General features: G+C 52.8%; 1 protein-coding gene across 5 annotated transcripts in view; it reads right to left on the bottom strand.

Annotated features, from left to right (window-relative positions):
- Positions 1 to 21,592, bottom strand: part of cadps2 (Ca++-dependent secretion activator 2) — a 219,114-nt gene extending 197,522 nt beyond the window's left edge. For all 5 annotated transcript variants that reach the window (XM_030097248.1, XM_030097247.1, XM_030097245.1 and 2 more), the window contains exon 1: positions 21,183 to 21,592. In XM_030097248.1, coding sequence (XP_029953108.1) covers positions 21,183 to 21,512 — 330 coding nt within the window. In that variant the 5' untranslated portion in view covers positions 21,513 to 21,592. The remainder of the gene's footprint in view (positions 1 to 21,182) is intronic.
- Positions 21,593 to 22,620: the final 1,028 nt, after the last annotated feature.

The following is a 22,620-nucleotide window of genomic DNA, read 5'->3' on the forward strand; positions in this document are numbered from 1 at the left end:
TAGCGTGCCCCCGGAAAATCTCCGTTTCGAGGGCCAGATAGCCCGAGCACTCTGCCCCCCCTCGGTCTGAAGGGGGTGAAGCAGAATCGGGACGCCGCGACCACTTCACGTGAACGCACAAAACCAAGGGCGAGGGCCAAGGGCGAGGGCCAAGGGGAGAACTGGAATTCACCCTGTGTCGTCCCTCTGCAGAGTGCTTCTGGTCAGTCAGCCTGGTCTGTGAGTGGAACTCAATACCTGAGGAGGTTAAACAAAACGCTTACCACACCTTTAAAAAACACATAAAACTGTGGCTACTCAACACTGCCAGCTGTCAGCACTAAAGATGCTTGTCATGTGTGTTTTGAACCTCTGTCTTCTATTGTGACATGTTTTTAGTTGTCCTTTTAACAGGTTGTCTTTGTATGTTGTGTTTTCTGTGTTAGAGTTTGTTATTTGTTCTATTAACTGTTTGTTTTCGTGTGAATGTTTTTTAAATGCCTTTTTACATCATGGCCAGGGGACCACAGATGGAAAATAGCCTTTTGGCTTATTCTGGCTTTTTTAACCTTGTAGAACACCTCATGTGTTTTATGAATTTCCCCTTTCAAATAAACTAATCTAATCTAATCTAACTAGCATTAGCTTTAGCTCCAGATGTATAAAACATGGTCAGCAGGTTATTAAAATGATCCCCATGGACCCTCCTGACCGACATGTGGCCACTGTGACAGTGCTGCTCTGGGAGTGTTAGAGAACAACACAGAGAACAGCGAAGTGGTCCCTGCTCAGGCACAGCCGGTTCTGGATGCTTCCTTTCCTGAAACAGCAGCAGCACCGGCTGATTGTGGCGTGATTCTGCAGAGAAGCCAGTGGAAGAAGTCCAGCCACAGCCCCAGCAGAGGTCCAGTTTGTGTTTTCTGGTTGAGATCCAGCAGAGAGGAAGGAAGAGCAGCCCCATCGCTGTTTTCTCAGCTTTGCTGACACGATACTGTGATTTCCTCACAGAAACGACGAGCGGGGATGTTTACCGGTGGAAAACGAGGAGGCTGTCTGACTGAAGCGGTGAACACCGACCAATCACAATGCAGCTTCTGACTCTACCACATCTGAGGAGCACGCCCTACCCTGGTGCTTCTGATCAGCCAGCTCACTTCAACACTGCACTGCTGGCTTCATAACAAGAGTGTGAAAACACACACCTGCCACTGTTCTGTTGATCAGCCACACCAACAGCCTTCCTCTGTGAATCCCTCGGGCCTGCCCGAGGTCAGAGGTCAGGGAAGGCCGGGGAAACAGAACTGGATGATTAAACCCAGGGTGATGCAGCCTGATCAACCACTCTGATGCTTTGGTCTCAAATGTCAAAGAGTGATTTACTGACGCGAGTTCCTGATCAGAGCAGAGGAAGCTGAGGCTGAAGCTGCTTCAGAAAGATGGAAGCAGCAGCGGCAAACGGTGATGAGAGCATTTTGTGTCTCACACCGAATGAGAATCTGCTGGACTTCAGACCGGCGGAGCTACAAGTCACCAGGGCAGACGCCAACGAGGCGGAGAGGCTCCCTGCTGGGTGGCGGCAGGCGGTGGGAGCAGAGGGAAGCGAGGGGAGGTTACATCCAGTGGAGGCAGGTGGGGAGAGCGCAGAGGACGAGGTGGAGAGGGCCATGACCGCCGGGGCCTGTTCAGGATAAAAACAGAAGCGCAGCGTTTCCTGAGCTGGTCCAGAGGCCATTCAAACGAAGGCATCATGCTGGGAGCAGGGCGAAGGGGAAGCTTCTCGTTAGATTAGCACTATGTGAGCGCCGTAGCAGCTGAGCTAATGCAACCTGACTGGACAGCACTTCATTTCCAGCAGACGGTTCCAGAGCCGTCACCTGAGAGAACGAGACGTGGTCTTTTATCGGCCAAACAGAGGAAATACAGACCCTGAAGCCACACCTGAACCAAACCGCTGCAGCGTCCTGCAGCAGCACGGCGGCCCAGCAGGCTGAGGCGGAGGCAATCTGAAACTTGGGATCAGTGTGATGGAGGCACCTGCCGGTCGAGCCGAAGCAGCGAGTCACTGGAAGGTTGGAAGGTTCCAGACATCATATCTATATGGAGGTGCTTGTTTTCTCATGCAGCCAATGAGAGGGGACGACAACTCCCCACAGAGGGACTACAACACCAGCAGGGGGAACGATGCCAGGACAGACAGGAATGCAGAAAAAGCAACACAACTGCAAAGGTCTGTAATGCAAAACTGATGGAGTGCAGCACAAGTGTACCATCACAGCACGGCTGTGAGAACCACTCCATTAGGAGGCAGAGCTCAGCAGGAAGGCTAAGCTCCGCCCCATTGCTTACTGTTGCTCAGTGCGAGTTGCGTTGCTCCCGACTGAATGTTTTTATCTCTCAGAAGATGTTTCTGGAGCCACTTGAGATGTTGGCACTGTTCCAGCGTCAGAAACTGGTACAGTTAGTTTCAACACACAGAATCAGACTCACAATTAAAGTCAGGGCCAGTTCCATTACAGACAGACGAATATACGTATATAATGATCTTTATAGACACTAAGACTACTACTACATACCGAAATCATTATTACAAGCATCTTCCCTGCTTCTGCCGATAAACTGAGGTGAAGCAACATGGAGGCCGTCTCCAGGTCTACCGCTGGTGCTGGCTTCAGGGCCTCAATGACTTTCAGGAAAGTACAGTCGAACATGGACTGAAGTGCAATAATCAAAACACCTGTATCAGGTTAGCACTCCTGCAACACCAGTCTGAGCATTAGAGCAAACAGAACTATGTTCCTGACAACTGACTTGCCCACAAAGCCAGCGTTGGATTGCGGAGGTGTGTTGGAGGTGTCTGACCCCCAGCAGCCTTCACCACGGTCACAGCTTCTTTTCTTCCTGTCAGGTCGTCACACTCCCAACTCTGATTTCTGCGGTGGACATTTTCTGGCTCCGTCAGTCGGATCCAGCGGTGATGGAGGCTCTTCTGTGGAGCTGTAGCAGCTGTCTGCGGGTATCGAGAGACATCTCGTGGTTACAGGTAAAATCCTGAAACCTGGTCCGACACCAGAGGCAGGCCCCGGCCGTCAGACTGGGTCCCCCTTCGGCAGGAGGCTGGCTCCACAGCTGGAGGTGAGATGAAGACTTGTCTGCTGAGCTTCATGATCCAGACGACCATCCTGAAGCAGTTTGACTGAACTGAACCACTGGATCAGGGGCGGAGCTTCAGCACAGTGGCTGGTGTTCTCTCCTGCTGGACCGTCATGAGATCAGGTGTGTTGAGCTTGACACTCCGGCACTGGAAGACGCTCAGGCTGAAACCAGCATGCCGACTAAAAATAAAGAGCTGCACGGCTCCCAACTCAGCTCCAGTGAACTCTAACCCCCAACACCTGCCAGCTGGTCAGTAGTGAGATACCCAACCTCTCCTGTCAGTCTGGGTGCCAGCTGCAGTTTCATTGGGTATCCAGACTGTGGTGGTCTAATGTGTTCTCATGCCTTTTCAGAATGAAGTCAATCTGTTTCCTCTTCCTGCTCAGCTGCTTCGACGAAGCATCTCCCATTACCGAGCATGAAACACACCGAGCCTCACACATTCAGTCCAGAACGATTCCAGCTCCACTGCAGCAGCACGGCCAAGTGTTTCTCTGGCTGCCGGCAGGAAACGGCCATCAAGAGTCAGCCATTCCTGATTCAACCGACTCTGAATTGCTGATCAAAATGAAAAAAATCAAACAACTACCAAGGAGGAAGAGACACCACTGCAAGTACAGGAAATCAGCAGAGCGGTGGTCAGAGACCTGCAGCACTGACTACTCTGCTGCCCGGATGGCAGCATTGGCTGGCCCGATCCAGAGACCGGGCGCCGGACTGGCCCGATCCAGAGACCGGGCGCAGGATTGGCCCGTCCCGATCCAGAGACCGGGCGCCGGACTGGCCCGATCCAGAGACCGGGCGCCGGACTGGCCCGATCCAGAGACTGGGCGCCGGACTGGCCCGATCCAGAGACCGGGCGCCGGATTGGCCCGTCCCGATCCAGAGACCGGGCGCCGGATTGGCCCGTCCCGATCCAGAGACCGGGCGCCGGACTGGCCCGATCCAGAGACCGGGCGCCGGATTGGCCCGTCCCGATCCAGAGACCGGGCGCCGGACTGGCCCGTCCCGATCCAGAGACCGGGTGCTGGACTGGCCCGTCCCGATCCAGAGACCGGGCGCTGGACTGGCCCGTCCCGATCCAGAGACCGGGTGCTGGACTGGCCCGTCCCGATCCAGAGACCGGGCGCCGGACTGGCCCGTCCCGATCCAGAGACCGGGCGCCGGACTGGCCCGATCCAGAGACCGGGCGCTGGATATTAATTTTACATTAAACCTTGATGCATTAATGTTTCAGAGTAAAAGTCAGGTGTTTTTGTATTCTGAGGCCTCAAACATTCCTCAGTCAGCATAGTTGGTGCTTCTATATTGTCGCCGTCCAATAAAAAGCATGCATCCCCACAGCTGTTTCTTTAGGAGTGTGAAAATAATGAAATTTTCAATTAAAAACTTACAAAACTCCAAAGAAATACACACTTGGGACTGAAAAGGAAAACCTGTAGTCACACTGTCTAGCAACACAGTTCATATTTAGCTTGGAACACACTGTCGGATATCGACAGACGTGTTTATTATCAGTGTTCCAGTGAAGTCCGGTCTTTCACCAGCCTCAGGCTTCCTCTTCACCTCCAGCTAAATCTGTGAACCAGTGACAGCAGGCGGTCCTACATGTCCTCACAGCACATTACCATATCTAAGATGCATCAGTCTGACTCGGTTCAAGGAAACGCAGAGCTAATCGTCCATCCCTGTCATTCAGTCGAAGATATCTTCTAACCCCATCATCATGTCTCCGTTCTGAACCACTGCACCACAGGCTCCTGCAGAAACCCTTCGGTTGACGGGGGACTGGAACGGCGCAGCGTCTCATCCTGAACAGATTCAGCCACATTTCACAAACCCTGCAGGCGTAACAGGAGACGGAGGGGAACCTTTACCAGCAGGAAGGAGGAAAAACCCACCGCTCAACAGGACGTTAGCCTAGCGTTCCATGCTACGGACATGGCCAACCATCTGACACGGAAAAGGCCTGGAGCGGCTGGCAGCAGTGAAACTCGGTTTGGATTGGAACATAACTATCAGTATCGACAGGATGCTAGCTCACGTTAGCTATCTAATCACCATTAGCCGGCACAGTTCGCCTTGAGGATCCAGTAGTACAGAAGCGAGCTTCGACATTCAAGCGACATTAATGTCATCAACAACAGTGAAGTAGTGGCCAACGGGAACACAGCCGGCAAACAACAGCCTGAAGACCGAACTCTGCTTCTGGCTTCAACAGGGCCAAGCGGGCCGGAGGCGGGGCCGGGAGGCGGGGGCGGAGCCGGAGGCGGGGCGGAGGCAGGGCCGGGAGGCGGGGCGGAGGCGGGTCAGAGGCAGGGCGGAGGCGGGCCTGGAGGCAGGGCGGAGGCAGGTCAGACGCACTGACCGACACTTCTGACACCCGATGGAGACATGAAGCAATGAAACATGTTTTCATTGGTCATTTGCACGCCCAAAGCTGCCAGTGGCTGGGAGACAATGGGAATACTCACTTTACAATAAACAGCCAAAATTGCTGAAAATGAAGATATGTGTTTTTGATCGGTTTGTTTTGAAGAAGAAATATTCACAGAATGTAAATGGTACAAAAGTGTTGACCGTATGGAAAAGGGAAATCCGGTTTGAGAGAATTTCCTCTCTGCAGTTCAGTATTTGTGTCTTTCAGACAGCAGCCACGAGGACTCCAGGCTGCAGCAGCAGGGCTTCCAGCTCCCAGCTGATCCAGGCGGACGAGGAGATGCAGAACAGTCTGTGACCATCTAAACCGTTCATCCATCCATCCATTTTCCACTGATTCTAAACTTTTCAAATCATTGTTTTTTGTTGAAGACTGGAAAGTTTGGATCAGAGTGAAACCATGTTTGGCTTGTGTGTATTCCTACATTCAGGAATGTTAAACCAGTTACAAGTTTGTGTTTCTCTTGGGATCATGGAGCAGGCTGCTGTCCAATCCAAGGTGAGAGCTTCAGTCTCTGTCTGTACTTGTCAAAGTGTCTTCATTAATGATGACCGCTCACCCTGGAAACAAACGAACCGACATGAACAGACTGGACGTCACGGCAGCGACTACCTGAAGGTACAGGCTGAGTCTGGATCAGCTGAGAGCAGGATGACCGACAGCAACCAGGCGCATTCCTGCACACCACGCCCGGGCTTCAATACCCTCATAAGAGGCAGCAGTGCTCAGTGTGTGTGTGTGTGTGTGTGTGTGTGTGTGTGTGTGTGTGTGTGTGCGAACTCCTCTGCTGGGAAGTGGCTCTCTTAGCTCAACGAACTGGTTTTATTCAAACAGAAAGTGATCACTATCAGTGGAGCTCAGGAATTGCAGCAGCTCTCTGTCAGTCGTTTTCCCAGCAGCCTCCCTGGGGTTCAGCTCATCACTCTCCAGTTGTTCTGTGAAAACTAAAAGGCTGCTGTGACCTGAAACACTTCAGGAAGGACAATATGAGATGTCCTTCTGTTGAAAACCCCAACAGCTTAAGAACAAGCAATCAGTGTTCGATTGTTTTCACCATTGGAAGTCCCTAAGACAAAATCCTGACGACAAAGTGAAGACATCATCAAAAGCGATTGCAGGACGGGCCGACGACGGGCCGACGACGGGCCGACGACGGGCCGACGACGGGCCGACGACGGGCCGACGACGGGCCGACGACGGGAGGACAAATTGGTTGAATTAAATACGAAACACTGAACTAACAAGAAAAATTCTGGAAAGCTGAGAACACTGTAAAAGGAGAGAGAGAGAGAGAGAGAGAGAGAGAGAGAGAGAGAGAGAGAGAGAGAGAGAGAGAGAGAGAGAGAGAGAGAGAGAGAGAGAGAGAGAGAGGACGCAGGCTGAGACGTCACCAAGAGACCAGAGTCTTTCGGTTCAAACATTCCTCTTTGTCCAAACGTCTCCAGCCGTCCTCAGCTCCAGATGTTGCAGTGATTCTCTGGTGTACCGCTCTGTTTGACAGGTTGTTTACCAGACTGCTTTCTGGACTAAAGTCTCTCTGTTCACAAGATTGTTCAACAGATTTTGTGGACGAAATGTTGTCGTTTACCAGATGAAGAGATTTCTGGATTGAAGGCAGTGTGCTCACCAGACTGCCTGCTGGTTTCTAAAGAGGTGTGGGAAATGGGTGAGGGTCATGTTAGATATTTTAGGGTAATTTCTTCCATAGAACATCTGTAGCAGTACGTCACAGCTTTCAGCACAGCTGGATTATATTTCTGTATAAATGGGCCCAGGAAACAAGAGGCCAACCATTCTGTCCAGAAGCGACTCTTCTGTGGTAGCGCCGAGTCAACGGACCGTCCTGGAAAAACCAAAATAACACACGGGCGCCTCAGTGTGGCTGTTGACACCGGGGACACATTCAGGGACACCTTCAGGACGGCCGTGGTGGTCCCCTCATTAGCAGGGACAGAGCTGAAGGCCCGCCTCTGCAGGGAGGGAATGTCAGCTGATCCGTGTCCGCGGGTGATCATCATATTAGTGGGTGGAGGATCAGAGAGGCGGGACAGAGAGACGTCTTCATCAGCTGCAGAGACCCAGCAGACCCTGTGAGGCTGGTTCCACGCCGCCTGAACCACCGAGCCCCGAAGCACGGCTGAACCCAGCTGTGTGGGAGAACACTTCCAGCTGCAGCAGCGTGGAGACCAGCTCCGCTGTGAAGCTCCGCAGCGCTCCAGGCAGCTCCTGGTGTCGGCTGCAGTCTGCAGCACTGCTGCGCCTTTAATGGAAGTCTAATCCACACTGAGGTTCGGCCTCGTGCAGTAATGCAATCACAAGACCCTGCAGGTTTGGTTGTTTTTTTTGTTCTTTTTTTGCGGCCTCCCCGCTTTGACGTTAGAGTGACAGATATATTAGCTAACCAGAATTACCGAGGCTCAGGTCTTTATGACGCTGGCCAGTCAGAAGTGACGTAGTATTAAACCGTTTGTCTGCGCTCCTGTTGCTGCGATCAACCATAATGAGACAGAGTTGTTTGACTACGGCTCCCATAATGCTTTGCCACCTGATCACATGAGCAAATAACATCTGCTAGCTTGTAGCTACGCTAGCCAGTTCAAACAGAACGGCAAACATGAAGGTTCATCCATATTCTCCAGCTCTGACCTGTCAGTCAGCAGAACCACACGGTCAGGCTGCTTTCACACCTGCAGCATGTGGTCCGCTGGAAGCGGACTAGAGTCCAGAACTCCTGCAGGCTCGGTTCGTACGCGCTGGCGTGAAAGCGGACCAGTTAGTTTTGGTCCGGGACAAAGAACCGTACCGAGACCTCCTGGAGGAGGCGGTCTCGGTGCGGTCCGCTGCTGGTGTGAACGCTGACCGGCCTCGGTCCCGCCCGCTCTGTTGTGGAGAAGGCCTTTTGGTCGGCGGAGGCTTCCGTAGCAACACATGCTGGCCAATCAGGGTTCACTTCCATCACCCAAAACACACTACTGAGTGAACAGCGCCACCAAGGGGCAGGAGGGTCATAGTGGATAGTTTGTCTGCTAAAACAAGTTATGTTTATGTCCGAACCGAACCACTCTAGCGTCGGGCTGGGCGATACGGCAAAAAAACCATCATGATTTTTTTTTCATATCATTCAATCTCGATTATAATCACGATGTGTTATATTGTTTTTAAACCAGTTTTAAAGCATCTGCACTGAAAACTAGAACTATAGAATAGTTTAACATTTTATTAACAAACCAAGTAAATAGCAATGCAATAATATAAACATTGAAAAATATAAGAACAATTTCACTGAACAGTGCAGTAAATGGAAAGAAAAAATCTAGCACCAAGACAATAAAATCCTGCGATGCACCGTTTTCTCAGTAAAAGAGAAGAACTGAACGATCGTTAGTTAAACTGTATCACCAGTAGTTCTGGACTCAAAAGACCAGATTCCTTGCGGATCGGTGAGCTAGCAGCGGTGTGCTAGCAGCGGTGTGCTAGCAGCAGTGAGCTAGCAGCGGTGTGCTAGCAGCGGTGAGCTAGCAGCAGTGAGCTAGCAGCGGTGTGCTAGCGGCGGTGAGCTAGCGGCGGTGAGCTAGCGGCGGTGTGCTAGCGGCGGTGAGCTAGCGGCGGTGAGCTAGCGGCGGTGTGCTAGCAGCGGTGAGCTAGCGGTGGTGAGCTAGCAGCGGTGAGCTAGCAGCGGAGCGGGTGGAGCAGCCTGTCCTGTCAGCAGCAGCCTCATCTTCAGAGCATAACGCCGAGCCATGGCTGACTTCCTCTGCTTCGCTGCCCTCGGCTCCACTCAGCTCATCTCTGGTTACTTCTCAGACAACTTACAGGCGGAAGTTGAGCAGGAAAAAGTGGACTTTGATTGGCTGTGGTCACGCATATTTCTGCCATGTCTGATCGAGTAAATGTGCTCTCAGCTGATCACCGTGATCGACTGGAAATTAATCGCGATCACTAATCACGATCTTATAATCGCCCAGGCCTACACTAGCGGACTAGTAGATGTGAAAGCACCCTGAAGGCCTGTTCATCCTCCACAAGAACCAGAACAAAGTTCGGCTGGGAGGCGGGCGAGAACAAAGTGACGTCATTTTGTTCTCGCCCCGCCTCCTAGCTGAACAAACTTGGGCAGCCTGGCGCCCTCCTCGTCTAAGAACTTTGTTCCGCTGGGTGATCGAGAAGTCTTCTCTGATTGGTCAGATTTTCCTGCTTCACCTCAACACACCCACTTATTGTCAAAGCGGAGCGACTGAAGAGACGGTGCTTTATTGAATGGAGCAGAAAGCTCCAAGTTTTTCAACAGTCCCTCATAAAGTCAGCTGAATTCGTCTTTAGAATTATTTAACTGTCCAGGTATTGATTACACTACTTTTACCTCTTTCTGTTTAACAAAATGTTACCACTGTTCAACATTGAAAATTATTCTGGACTCACATCATTTTTAAACTGATTTTATTTAATGACTGAAGTGAACACATTTCCAAAAGTTGGATTTCACCACTCTGATCATCTTCAACCATAATGGCTTTATTGCCAAGATATCACAAACACATTTCCCCCCCCAAAAAAAATAAATACAACTTGCATAGTCCTCACATCTCTCCTAAAAAAATTGAACCAGAATTTTAAAAACGATATATTTCTGAATGAAACGTTTTTAAAAGACATGGCAGAAATTATTCACATTGATTGCTGTATTTTTTTGTGTTTATTTTCATTCAAAAGATAACGCAAAAAATATACATAAAAGAAAATAATACAAGAATGAATGAAAAAGGAGCAGAAAGAACAATAACTTGTAATGTCTGCCCCTTCTTTCATCATTCCCAATATTTACAAACACCATCATCTTTTTCACCTGATTTTACACTAGTTACATTTATTTAAAATATTTTTGTTGGATTCTTGATTTTAAAATGAATTACTAACAGCCCCTATAATCCCCTCCTGCAGGCTCCAGTCCTGGAGGAGTCTGGAAAACTCCAGAAAGTCATTTCTTGAGATGATCAGAGTCCCGACGGCTTCTCTCAGGTCCTGGAGGTTGCTGGTTCCTCCACCCTCTGGTTCCTACACCTTCTACACTGCCACTGAGCAGGAGCAGCAGTGCAGGTGGAGTTGGTGGATGTATCTCATGGGTGGTGCAGCAGCTGCATCTGTACAGACCATGATAAAAATCATTTTCAGTGCCTTGCCTGTTAAAGAGCTTTTAGTTCAGCGTGCCACTGGATCTGGAGACGGATCAATAAAACACAAGGTGTCTTAATTCCTGATGATTTGATGGTCAAAGCAGGAGCAAAAAATCATGTAGAAATTGAAATATATTCAGAATTATTTTTATAATGATGTATAAATAAAATTACGTAAAAATTATATATATATAAAATATACGTGTGTATAAATTAATATTGGAGCAGAGCATATCTGTCTGCTATTGTAACCAATGTGGCTCCTCAACATACTCTGAATAATAATTTAGACACTTATTACTTATATTAGAGGGGGCTGTAGGCAGGATTTTGCTTGTCAATGCTAATTTTTCTGTGTTTTCTTTGGATTAAATGTTAGAGTATCCATTGATAATCCTTTAGGACTGTAGCATCACTGCTCTACCGCGAGGGCGCAGCGTTTCCATCTGTCTCTGTTCTGAGCTGAAAAGGAATCTCCACAGCTCCAGGTATCTTTGACCAATCAGAAGAGCCCCTGAGGCTCTAACCGTGATTGGTCGAGGGGCGTTCGTTGCACGTTCTTGTGGGAGGGGCTTAACTTGCGTCAGGGCGTGATGTCAGAGAAAGCAGGACAGGATTGGCTGTGCTGGGTTTCAAATCGCCATCTTGCTTAGGTAACCCTAAGCAAGATGGCGGAGATGCCGAATCCTGCCTACAGCACCTTTAAGTTTTTTTGGGGGGTATTACTGGCTAAATAGATGAACAGTGAAATATAATAATGAAAGAACAACAGAGAAACTGATGAAGCTCTCACGATCAACTCTGCAGCTCTGATCTGTTTCCCATCCAACAACCTGCCTTGCTTCCAGCCAAAAAAATAAACTTTTACAGCTGTTGCAGAACAAAATGGGCTTATTTCTATTTATTTTATGTACCGACAAACGATCAACAATACCTGAATGAGGACGGTGAAGTGGTGAATTGTGTTGAACCAGGAGACTGGAGTCCTCTTTTCTTCATCTGCTCATGGAAGGAAGCTTCAATAAGTAACCTTCACCAATTCTTCCATAAAAACGCCGTTGTTACACCATCAGCCATGCAGAGTTGCTGGATAAAGTTGCTGGAGAAGCGGAGTCAGCACCGAGGGGGCGTGGCCTTTGAGTTCTCGCTTCGGCTGGAGGATGAAAAGTCAGCCGGCTGCCGAACTTTCTTGGGCAGCTCGATGACGTCATCCTGCCGAGCTGCATTCTTGTTCTAGTGGAGGATGTCGGGGCCTTCAAACGGGGAGCACGGCACGGCTGCACAGCCCGGCCGGAGGAAGCTCCGTTACGAGCAGCCGCCCGACGCGGGGAGCGGCACAATCGCAATGTCGGTCTGAAAAATTTGATCCTTGGATGTCGGCTCTTCCCGTCATTGTGAAGCAGAATTCACCGAGCGTTGGATTGTTCACCCACTAATAGAGAACGTGAGCTGGGATTAGACCGTGGTGAGACAGGTCAGTTTTACCCTGCTGATGATGTGTTGTTGCCAAAATCGTGCAGCTCTAATCTGCAGCCTGTTTTAAGGTGACGAGGGTCAAAGGATGGGGTGACCTCTAACACACATCACCTTCAGTTCTCACTGCAACTTCAGCAAAGAGCAAAACAAACAAAAAGACCTTTCCATGGAGCTGAAAGGTGTGTAGCCATCCATCCATCCGTCTTCTACAGCGCCTCCTGGCCAGCGGCTCATCACAGGACAAACATTGAACTTACAGACGTAGTTCAGATCAAATAGTTTGTGCGCTGTGGGTGGAGAACACAGAAACTCCGCCGTCCACATAAATCTCTCTAAATTGAAAAATGAGTCTAAATCCACTTGTGACGCATTCCTCCATCACTTTACTGACAAGGTGGCCTCTGTCAGACAGAGCATAGCAACAGCAGTGTTGCAGCTACTGCCCCACCTTCTGCCCCACCTTCTGCCCCACCTTCTGCCCCACCTTCTGCCCCACCTTCTGCCCCACCTTCTGCCCCGGCTGTTGTCTGGACTGTGTTCGAGCCAGTCTCTCTCTCTCTCAGCTCTCTGATGTGATTCAAAAGCTAAGACCAACAAACTGTCCCCTGGACATTGTCCCATCTACAGTATTAAAGGGGCTGTATCATGCAAAATTCACTTTTTGTATGTTTTAACCTTGTTATATAGTCATGTTCTCATCAAAACACCCCAAAGTGTTTTTTTCCTTCCTGCCTGTGCGTTGGAGCTTTCCTGGTGTTCCTGCAGCTCAGAGGGGCAGCCCCTCCCACACCGTGAAAACGCTCTGTTTCCCACGTTGACGTCACACGGTGAAGATGGCTCCCCTGAGCCCCCCTCCCCCACAGGCCCTCGGCAATCAGCGTTGCTGCTTTTTGTAACTCTGATTACGGAGATAAACTTTAACCATCGTCTGAAAGCAACAGTCAAGCAAGACCAAGAGTCTGAAGGGTCTGGAGGGTCTGGAGGGTCTGGAGGGTCTGGAGGGTCTGGAGGGTCTGGAGGGTCTGGAGGGTCTGCGCTTGGTGAGTTTCTAACAGGAAAAGACGTTTTCGCGTGTAGAGAAGCTAGAGCTAAAGAGCTAAAGCTAGCTAGCGTATTTGTTTTGAAGCTCTGATTGGTTGAAGTAGCTGTCAGTCAAAGTCCACAGGGGGAGAGGCGGGATTTTCAGTGAAACAGAGCGTTTTCTCTTCCAGGTTTCAGAATTAGCCCCAGAAAATCCTTTATTTCACACAAAATGACTTTTCCTTAGCGCCAAAAATAAACTATTACCATGTTAATGCCAATAATAGGGTTTGGACGAGCTACAAAAGCAGGATACAGCCCCTTTAAAGCAGGTTTTTGACACAGTGGGGCCATGTCTACTCTCATTTTTCAACACCTGCCTGAGGTCAGGGTCTGTTCCAGCTGTTCCAGACCCAGCAGTTCTTTCAAATTTCAGACCCGTGTCCCATCTGCCATTTCTCTCTAAAGTACTGGAAAAACTGGTCTTCTCACAACTACAGTCATTTTTGGATTAGAATCACATTTTTGAAAGGTTTCAGTCTGGCTTCAGAACACGCCACAGCACAGTCGGCCTGACTGAAAGTGCAGAACGACATCTTTCCGTCCCTGGACGCAAAGAAACCTGTGCTGTTGGTGATGCCTGATCTCACTGCAGCCTTTGACACAGTGGACCACTCTGTCCTCACTCGCCTGGCCCAGCAGGTGGGCCTTCAGGGACCTGGGCTCCAGTGGTTCAAGTCCTACCTAACCGATAGATCCTTCTCTGTGATGATTAATGACCTCTCCTCGTCTTCAGCTCCTCTGTCCTCCGGTGTGCCACAGGGTTCCGTTCTCGGCCCTGTTTGGTTCTGGCTGTACATGCTGCCCCTGGACTCTGTGATATTCCATCATAATGTCTCATTCCACCTGTATGCAGACGACTTACAAATCTATCTGCCGGTTTCCCAGAACTCCCCAGACACACAGTCCATCCACAGGTGTCTGGATGACATTAAGCAGTGGCTGTCACAAAACTTTCTCTGTCTGAACGAGTCAAAGACTGAGTTCATCCTCTCTGGTGCCTCCAGTCCATCTAAAGCTCCAGTTTTCACACCGCTCAACAGCCATCCAGCCAGACAGTCAGGGATCTTGGTGTGACCTTGGACAACGATCTCAGACTCAACAAACAAACAGACTCTGTGGTCAGGACAAGCTTTTTTCAGCTTCGCCAGTTGGCCAAAGTCAAGTCATTTCTCAGCCGTCAAGACCTTGAAACAGCAATCCACGCCTTCATCAGCTCATGTTTGGATTATTGTAACGCCCTCTACATCGGTCTCAGCCAAGCTTCTCTGCACCGTCCACAACTTGTGCAGAATGCAGCCGCCCGCCTCCTCACCAACACACGCAAACACGACCATATCTCCCCCGTACTGTTCTCTCTCCACCGGCTCCTGGTTCAGTTCAGAATTCAGTTCAAAATCCTTCTGTTTGTCTTCTGCTCCACCCATGGCCTGTGTGACCTCCTGACCCCTCCCCAGCCCAGCAGAGCCCTGCGCTCCTCTGGTCAGCTCCTCTTGGTGGTCCCTCGGTTCAGGTGGAAACAGCGGGGCGATCGGGCCTTTGCCGTGGCCGGGCCCAGACCACTGTTTCTGTTTCCAAAAGCAGCCTGGGCGCCAACAGTCCTGTGAGGAGAAGGACCAGCAGCCGTCACTCAGGGAACAAAGACGAGCCAGCGACGGCTGAGTGGCGGGGAGGGGGGTAATTAGAGCTCCGAGCGAGGCTCGTGGGACCCAGTCAGTCAGTCTGTCCTCAACACTTCCACCATGAAAAGAAAACCCGCCGCTCAGACAAAAGCTGCTATTTTCAGTTCAGCGGAGCCTCCGCTCAATTAACGCATCAAGTCTGCGGGACAGTCGAGAGACAGGCGGCTCCGGCGTTGTACTACCACACAGTCTACTGGAGCAAGGCACCAGCTCCCTACTGGGGACAGGTCTGGATTGAAAGAGACGCACGCTCTGCTCGTCTGGACCGGGACATACAGGAACAAGTCCATGAAGAGGCACTGTGAGACTGGAAGAGACACAATCCAGCCACGGGACAGGGACAGACACAATCCAGCCACGGGACAGGGACAGACACAATCCAACAACGGGACAAGGACAGACACAATCCAGCCACGGGACAGGAGTGTCAACAGCTGGAGACACAAAATCCAACAACACAAAACCTGAACTGAACGGACAGTTATGTACATGTGCTACATATCAGTGTAGTAAAACCGTCCATCTGTAAGGAAGGAGGTCCGTCCATCTGGAGACTCGTCCATCAGTCCGTCCAGAGACTGTCTGGAGCTGGTAGTGCAGGAATCAAACCTGATGAACCCACAGTGAGGTGACTCATGAAAAAACCAAGCTAAACAGCTCCAGATGAATGGATGAATGGACAGATGGACGTGTGAATACCTGCCCTTCCTGTCAGCAGGAACTGAATCAGCGTCAGCCAGACGTGTTGTGATGAATGTGTGAATATGAGGCATATGTCCACTGAGGAAGGGGAGGGAAACTAACCCTCAAGATAACAGCAGGGAGAGAGAGAGAGAGAGAGCTGTGGAGGAGGGAGAGATAGGAGAGAAGGAGGAGAGGATGGTGAGGGAGGAGAGAGAGAGAGCGGAGAGAGGGGACACGAGAAGAGAGGAGAGAGAGGGCGAGAGAGAGGAGATGAGAGAGAGAGAGAGGAGAGGGAGAAGAGGATGATGGAGAGATGAGATGGACGAGCGACGAAAGGAGAGAGAGATCGGCTTGATGAGAGAGATGACGAGAAGAGAGAGAGAGAGAGAGAGAGAGAGAGAACACTCCAACAGGAAGACATGCAAACCGTACACAGACTGCAACATACCACAGAACCACAGAACCAAGCCGGGGTTCTGCTACTTTGCTCTCAGTCTCATGGGACAGAGGGGGGAAAGCTCTGCAGTGACTGAACAAAGGCTCGGCTGCTGTGGCGTCTTCAGAGCGCCGCAGGGCGCCAGAGTGAAGCCACTGTGCTGCCGAGCGCTGCACTGGCCCCGGGGCCTCCCGGAGCCCCACCGCCATGCCCAGCATCCTCCACCCTGCTGCAGGAGCAGGAGGAGGAGGGGGAGGAGGAGGAGGAGGAGGAAGAGCAGGACGAGGAGGGGAGGAGGAGGAGGAGGAGGAAGAGGAGGAGGGGAGGAGGGGAGGAGGAAGAGAGGACGAGGAGGGGGAGGGAGGAGGAGGAGAGGGAGGAGGAGGAAGAGGAGGAGGAGGAGGAGGAGGAGGAGAGGAGGAGGAGGATGAGGAGGAAGAGCAGGACGAGGAGAGGGAGGAGGAGGAGGAGGAGGAAGAGGAGGAGGGGGAGGAGGAAGAGCAGGACGAGGAGGGGGAGGAGGAGGAGGAGGAGAGGGAGGGGAGGAAGAGGAGGAGGAGGAGGAGGAGGAGGAAGAGGAGGAGGAGGGGGAGGAGGGGGAGGAGGGGGAGTTGCATAACGCTCCGAGTGGAGCTCCATCTCCCAGTGACAGGAAGGAGAGATGACAGAGGAGGAAGTCGCCTCCAGCAGATCTGCAGCCAAATCAGAAGAAATGAAAATACGAAGGCGCCACAACCAGGAGGAGCCTGGCTCTCCTCACGCACCTGTGGCTCCTCCCAGCCGAGCGGCGGGAGGCGCTGCTATCTGGAGAGCCCGGTAACCAGCTGCCGCGATTAGACGGCGATGTGGGTCTGCTTCAGGACGGATTCTGTCCTCCTGCTGGAAACAGGACTGAAACAGAGGACCGGGGGAAGACGGGGGCTGCACATGTCTGAGAGGTGAAGACGAGGCGGCGAGGAGGAGGCGTCTCCTCATGACGCCATGAAAACCCTTCACCCGCTCCAGAGTAGGGTTCTCAGTATTTACCAAATCCAGAGTAAAGCGACTCCTCTGGAGGCGGAGCTGCTTCAGCTGAACGGCAGCACGGCTCATGGAGCAGCAGCTCAGGGCTTTCACAATAAAAGTGCAATACGTGTAAACATCTTACACACCGCTATCAACCACATCTTCAGCATCAAGATGACCTGGATGAAGCTGAACTCCAGAGTCTGGAACCAGCTGCTCCTTTCACCTCTGAGAAGTCCGTCTTCCTGATCTTTCTCCTGTGTGAGGAGGTTTGCTGAAGGAGCTTCTGGATCTGCGTCCGGCACAGCGCTGTCTGGCTTTTCAGAGTAAAATACTTCAGCTCTTCATCGAACAGCTGACACCTCGTCATGGGAGGTCAGCCACGGCGCTGCTGCAGCGTGGCCTGGCTGCCGTCAGGAAGTCCCTCAGAGTCCTCTCAGCAGACGGAAGTCTCTGATCCGTGAACGGAAGCCGATCCTCGGTCCGATCGGCATCGTCCCGACCCATCCCGTCCTCTGCTCCTCAACTCGCCGTCCCCTCGCTTCGCATCCCAAACCAAGACTGCAGCTCAGAGAACAGTCAGCATTGCCACATCTGAAGAGGTCAAAGGTTGAAGACGCTTCCAGCGCGTCATTCCCGCACAGCGGACAGAGACAGTCCAGGTCTTCACTGCAGCTCCAACACCCAAGAGCCAACAGCCGGTCCAACACAGTCCTGGAGGACAGCCACCACACGTCCTCAACAACCGGCCCTCATTAGCATAAACCCGCCCCTTAGCTGAAGCGATATAAAAACATCTAGCGTATTAGCATCGGTGGTTTTCCGCTCGCTTTCGAGTCTCGGATAGCATCTCGTACGACAGTGTGCAGCTAGCTAACCGGTCAAGCAGTCAGCTCACCGGGCCCGTCACCTCCACGTCGCTCTGCATCTTCCCTGCTGCCACAGCGTGCAGGCAACGACGCCGTTAGCTAAATAAACCCGTGCGGCCCGCCTGGGCGACTCTGGACGCGCGCCGGGCCCTTCCCGCGGATCTCCCCGGCAGCGGAGCCGCGGGTCGACTCGGCTGGCGCCGAGCAGCCGGCGCCGAACAGCCGGCGCCGAGCAGCCGGCGCCGAACAGCCGGCGCCGAGCAGCCGGCGCCGAGCAGCTGGCGCCGAGCAGCCGGTGCCGAGCAGCTGGCTTCGCACTGGTGCGGACCGGGGGAATCCCACTGTGCAATTAAAACAAATAAATGAGCATTCTGATGGAGACCGAGGACGGAGGCTGAGCTGCTCAGCGTCTGACCCAGTCCGTCTCTGGCTCCGATGCTCACAGTGGTCGGGCTGGGTCCGTCTCATGAGGCCGTTGGCGCCAGCTTCCATTGTCATTGTGGACACACGGAGGCGTGTGGGCGTGGCTCCACGCTTCCAGCTGACACGCCCCCAGCGTGTCACAGCAGACAGAAGAGCTCGTCTTTCCATGACTTTGAGATTATATATAGATTCTATATACTTAGCAATTTTTTTAATCATTCAAATTTGGCCCAGTGGTTAGTGACACATGTTTATGCAGTGTGACAAAGAAATAACACAAATTTATTTCTGCTTTACTCAGACTTTAAAGCAAGATAACAAGAGCCCCCCAGCTTCACTTTCTATTGACTTTTTCTGGACCCTCAAGCTATGGCTTGCAGACTTCTCGGGGTCCGGCCCCCCAGTTTGAGAACTGCTGCTGTGAACATGCTGTTACTGTGAAAACCTATTTGTCTTGTTGTCTTATACTTGTGTGTGTGTATATATATACACACACAATAATTGATATAAAAATGAGTCATTTCTGTCTCCGTTAGCTGTTCGTGAAGTTTTGTGTTTGTGCACTACACTCACTCACATCCTTTCTTCTGGGGCCTGACCCCCCCTCCCCTCCTCAACATGTAGCGGCGCCCCGGTCTGTCAAGGGGGGCGCTCACTGATCAGAAGAGGAAATGACTGGGGACTCATGGGGAGCAGTCCGATTCTTGGTTCTTACACAGAACTGGATCAATACCACTCTCCAGCTGGAGCTGGAAAGCTGAGGGACTCCTCTCTCCTGGGGAGCTGTTCAGCTCTGGATCCTCCGCTGGGTGGATCCTCAGCAGGCAGCGGCACCAGACCAGCCTCAGGACGCCCAGAGCCAGGAGACCACCAACAGAGCCAGGAGACCACCAACAGAGCCAGGAGACCACCAACAGAGCCAGGAGACCACCAACAGAGCCAGGAGACCACCAACAGAGTCAGGAGACCACCAACAGAGCCAGGAGACCACCAACAGAGCCAGGAGACCACCAACAGAGCCAGGAGACCACCATTAGAGCCAGGAGACCACCAACAGAGCCAGGAGACCACCAACAGAGCCAGGAGACCACCAACAGAGCCAGGAGACCACCAACAGAGCCAGGAGACCACCAACAGAGCCAGGAGACCACCAACAGAGCCAGGAGACCACCAACAGAGCCAGGAGACCACCAACAGAGCCAGGAGACCACCAACAGAGCCAGGAGACCACCAACAGAGCCAGGAGACCACCAACAGAGCCAGGAGACCACCAATGAGGTCGAATGTTGTGGAGCGGCGTTCACCAGGACAGCTATAGGCTTCAGTCGGCTTCTCAACATCTGCTGTTGTGAGCAGTAACAACGGACGCTCGAGGCATCCGGTCACCGGTTAACACGGTCACAGGGTCGGGCCACCACCCACCACCCCCCCCTCCGGGACACCACCCACCGCCCCCCCTCCGGGCCACCACCGCCCCTCTGGGCGGTGGTGGCCCGGAGGGGAGTGTGTGTGTGTGTGTGTGTGTGTGTGTGTGTGTGTCACAGCAGCCTGCTCTCTCGCTGTAGCACTGAGGTGAACCAAGCTGAACTAACAGCAGGTGGAGAACTTTCCAAATGTGAATGAAACCAAACAGCTCTGGGGGGACCAGGACTACCACAGAGTCAGGGACCAGGACCACCAGGGACCAGGACTACCACAGAGTCAGGGACCAGGACCACCAGGGACCAGGACTACCACAGAGTCAAGGACTAGGACTACCAGAGGGTCAGGGACCAGAACTGCCAGGGACCAGGACAGCAGTTGTGTCCTGTCTTTACAGGAAGAAGGCGTCCCCCTGTTTTTGTCCTCAGCTGGTCTTCACCCCCCCGAGACGCTGCTGAGATGGAGGAAACGGGACCGTGGATCAGTAGACGCTCCTGGACGGGCTCCAGTCCTGCTGGGTGGTGTTTGGGGGGCGTTACTGGGGGGGGTTAGGGGTGGGCAGTGCCCCCCCCCGGGGAGGCAGATGCCCACCCACACCTGGCATCCTAGTAACGCCACTGATCCCAGCTTTAAAACATGAAGAACAGTGGAGCAGAACCGAGGGTCCAGCTGCTGAAAACTGTGAGGAGTTGATTCAGCTGAGATCCAGAGAGATCCAGAGAGATCCAGAGAGGACCAGAGAGGACCAGAGAGGACCAGAGAGATCCAGAGAGATCCAGAGAGGACCAGAGAGGACCAGAGAGGACCAGAGAGGACCAGAGAGGACCAGAGAGGACCAAAGAGATCCAGAGAGATCCAGAGAGGACCAGAGAGGACCAGAGAGGACCAGAGAGATCCAGAGAGGACCAGAGAGGACCAGAGAGGACCAGAGAGATCCAGAGAGGACCAGAGAGATCCAGAGAGGACCAGAGAGATCCAGAGAAGACCAGAGAGATCCAGCCCTAAGGACCACAGGACAGGCAGTGGATCTGCTCTGAGGATGAGCTCCACCTCCAGCAGAGAGATGAAGCCTGCAGAGACTCCGCTCCCTCAGGCCAGACTCCAGTCAGACTCCTGCGGGGAAGCAGCGTTTCACAGCAGGGTTCCAGGAACTCTCGTGCCTGACAGACCCCCGCGAGACCGGACGGGACGTGAGACCTGCGGGACCGTGAGACTGGACGGGACCGCGGTCGGTCCGGCTCCGACGGACAACATTCAGCGAGAAAAGAGCGATTTCCCGGAAGCAGCTGCGGAGGGCAACTAGGAACATCTGGACTACAAGTGGTTCCTGGGGGGGGGGGGGGGGGGGGGGGGGGGCCTCACCTTCTGCTGCCGGCGGGCCATGTCGGTGGGCTGCTTGGCGTTGAACGGGTAGGAGACGCACCGCAGCACGAAGACGTAGATCTGCAGCTTCATCTTCCTCTCCTCCTCCTCCTCCTTCATCCGCTCCCGCTCGCGCTCGCGCTCCCGCTCCTCCGCCTCCCCCCCCGGCTCCTCCGCGGCTCCTCTCCCGGGGGCGGCGGCTCCAGGTGCGGCGGGCTGCCGCGGCTGGCCCGCCCGGCTCCCCGCTCCGGCGCCTCTCCGCGGAGCCTCCCTCACAACTTCTGGGTCCGAGTCCCCGCCGGAGTCCTCGCTGGAGGACGGGTCCAGCATGGCGGGTCCGGGTTCGGCTGTTCGGTTAGTCGACGTGGCGCTCGGAGCCGCTGGGAGCCGCTCCGCCGGGTGCGTTTGAAGCCGCGACCCGCCGCGGACGGAGGTTTTGAGGGGAGGGCGGGGAGGCGGGGTCAGAGCGGGGACGGCTGTCCCCGCCCGCGCGTCGCCGCTCCGCTCCGCTGTGTCGGAATGAGCGCGCGCCGCGAACAGGTGAGCAACCTGTTGGACGGGTTGCCAGGTAAGCGCGATGCTTTCCAGCGCGGAGCAGAAGTCAGCCCGGCGCCCCGAAGGGACGCCACGTGACCTGTCCAGCAGGTGAGGACACACCTCCCGCTGCTGCAGTCCAAAACCTCCGTCCCTGCTGGCCCAGGAGGGACTGCTGGTCCTTCCACTTCATCTGTCCTCATGGCATCCAGGTCGTAGTGAACTCCGTCATTCTTCTCTCTCAGACGGTGAAGGAGCATCTCTCTCCGGGAAAACAGACAACTGCTCCAGTCTCTGACACTTCCACACTTCCATCAAGGAAAAAGGAAAAACAAGGAAATGCTCACCTGCAGCTCTGCGGTCTCTCACACCAAACCGCAAGTCACATTCAGCCGTGAAGGCTTCGGATCAGGTCTCTGCTTTCACTCTGTTTTCAGACCTGCATTCATTTGCTCCTTCTAATACCCTTTAATCTGCAGCTGTCAGTTTACCGGGCGGAAAATAGATCAGGAGGGTTTTAACGGTCTTTTTTTAATTTTACATCAAATTTAAAGGGTTTTGTTGGGTTTTATTGTGATTGTTCTATCTGGATTAGCTCCACACAGGCTGAATTACACCCAACCTGGCAACCTGTTACTGCTGTTTGCTCAGTTCTGAGCCTGTGGAGAAGAGAAGCGGCGGCAGGAGGAAAGCCCTCAGCTCAGCCCTGAGGTCTCACAACACCCTGAACAAAGTGCCCCGGATGCTGCTCTGAGACCTCTGCTCACCAACTCTGACGTTGTGAACTTGTTGTCACATGGTCCATAACCTGGAATCTAAAATGTTTGGTGTGTTTCACGTTGTTTCAGGGTTTAGTGTGATGAAGCTGTCTAATGAAGCAAAGAGGGCTCAACATAACAACAGG

Source organism: Salarias fasciatus, chromosome 7 (genome assembly GCF_902148845.1).
Source record: "Salarias fasciatus chromosome 7, fSalaFa1.1, whole genome shotgun sequence".
Lineage (NCBI taxonomy): Eukaryota > Metazoa > Chordata > Actinopteri > Blenniiformes > Blenniidae > Salarias > Salarias fasciatus.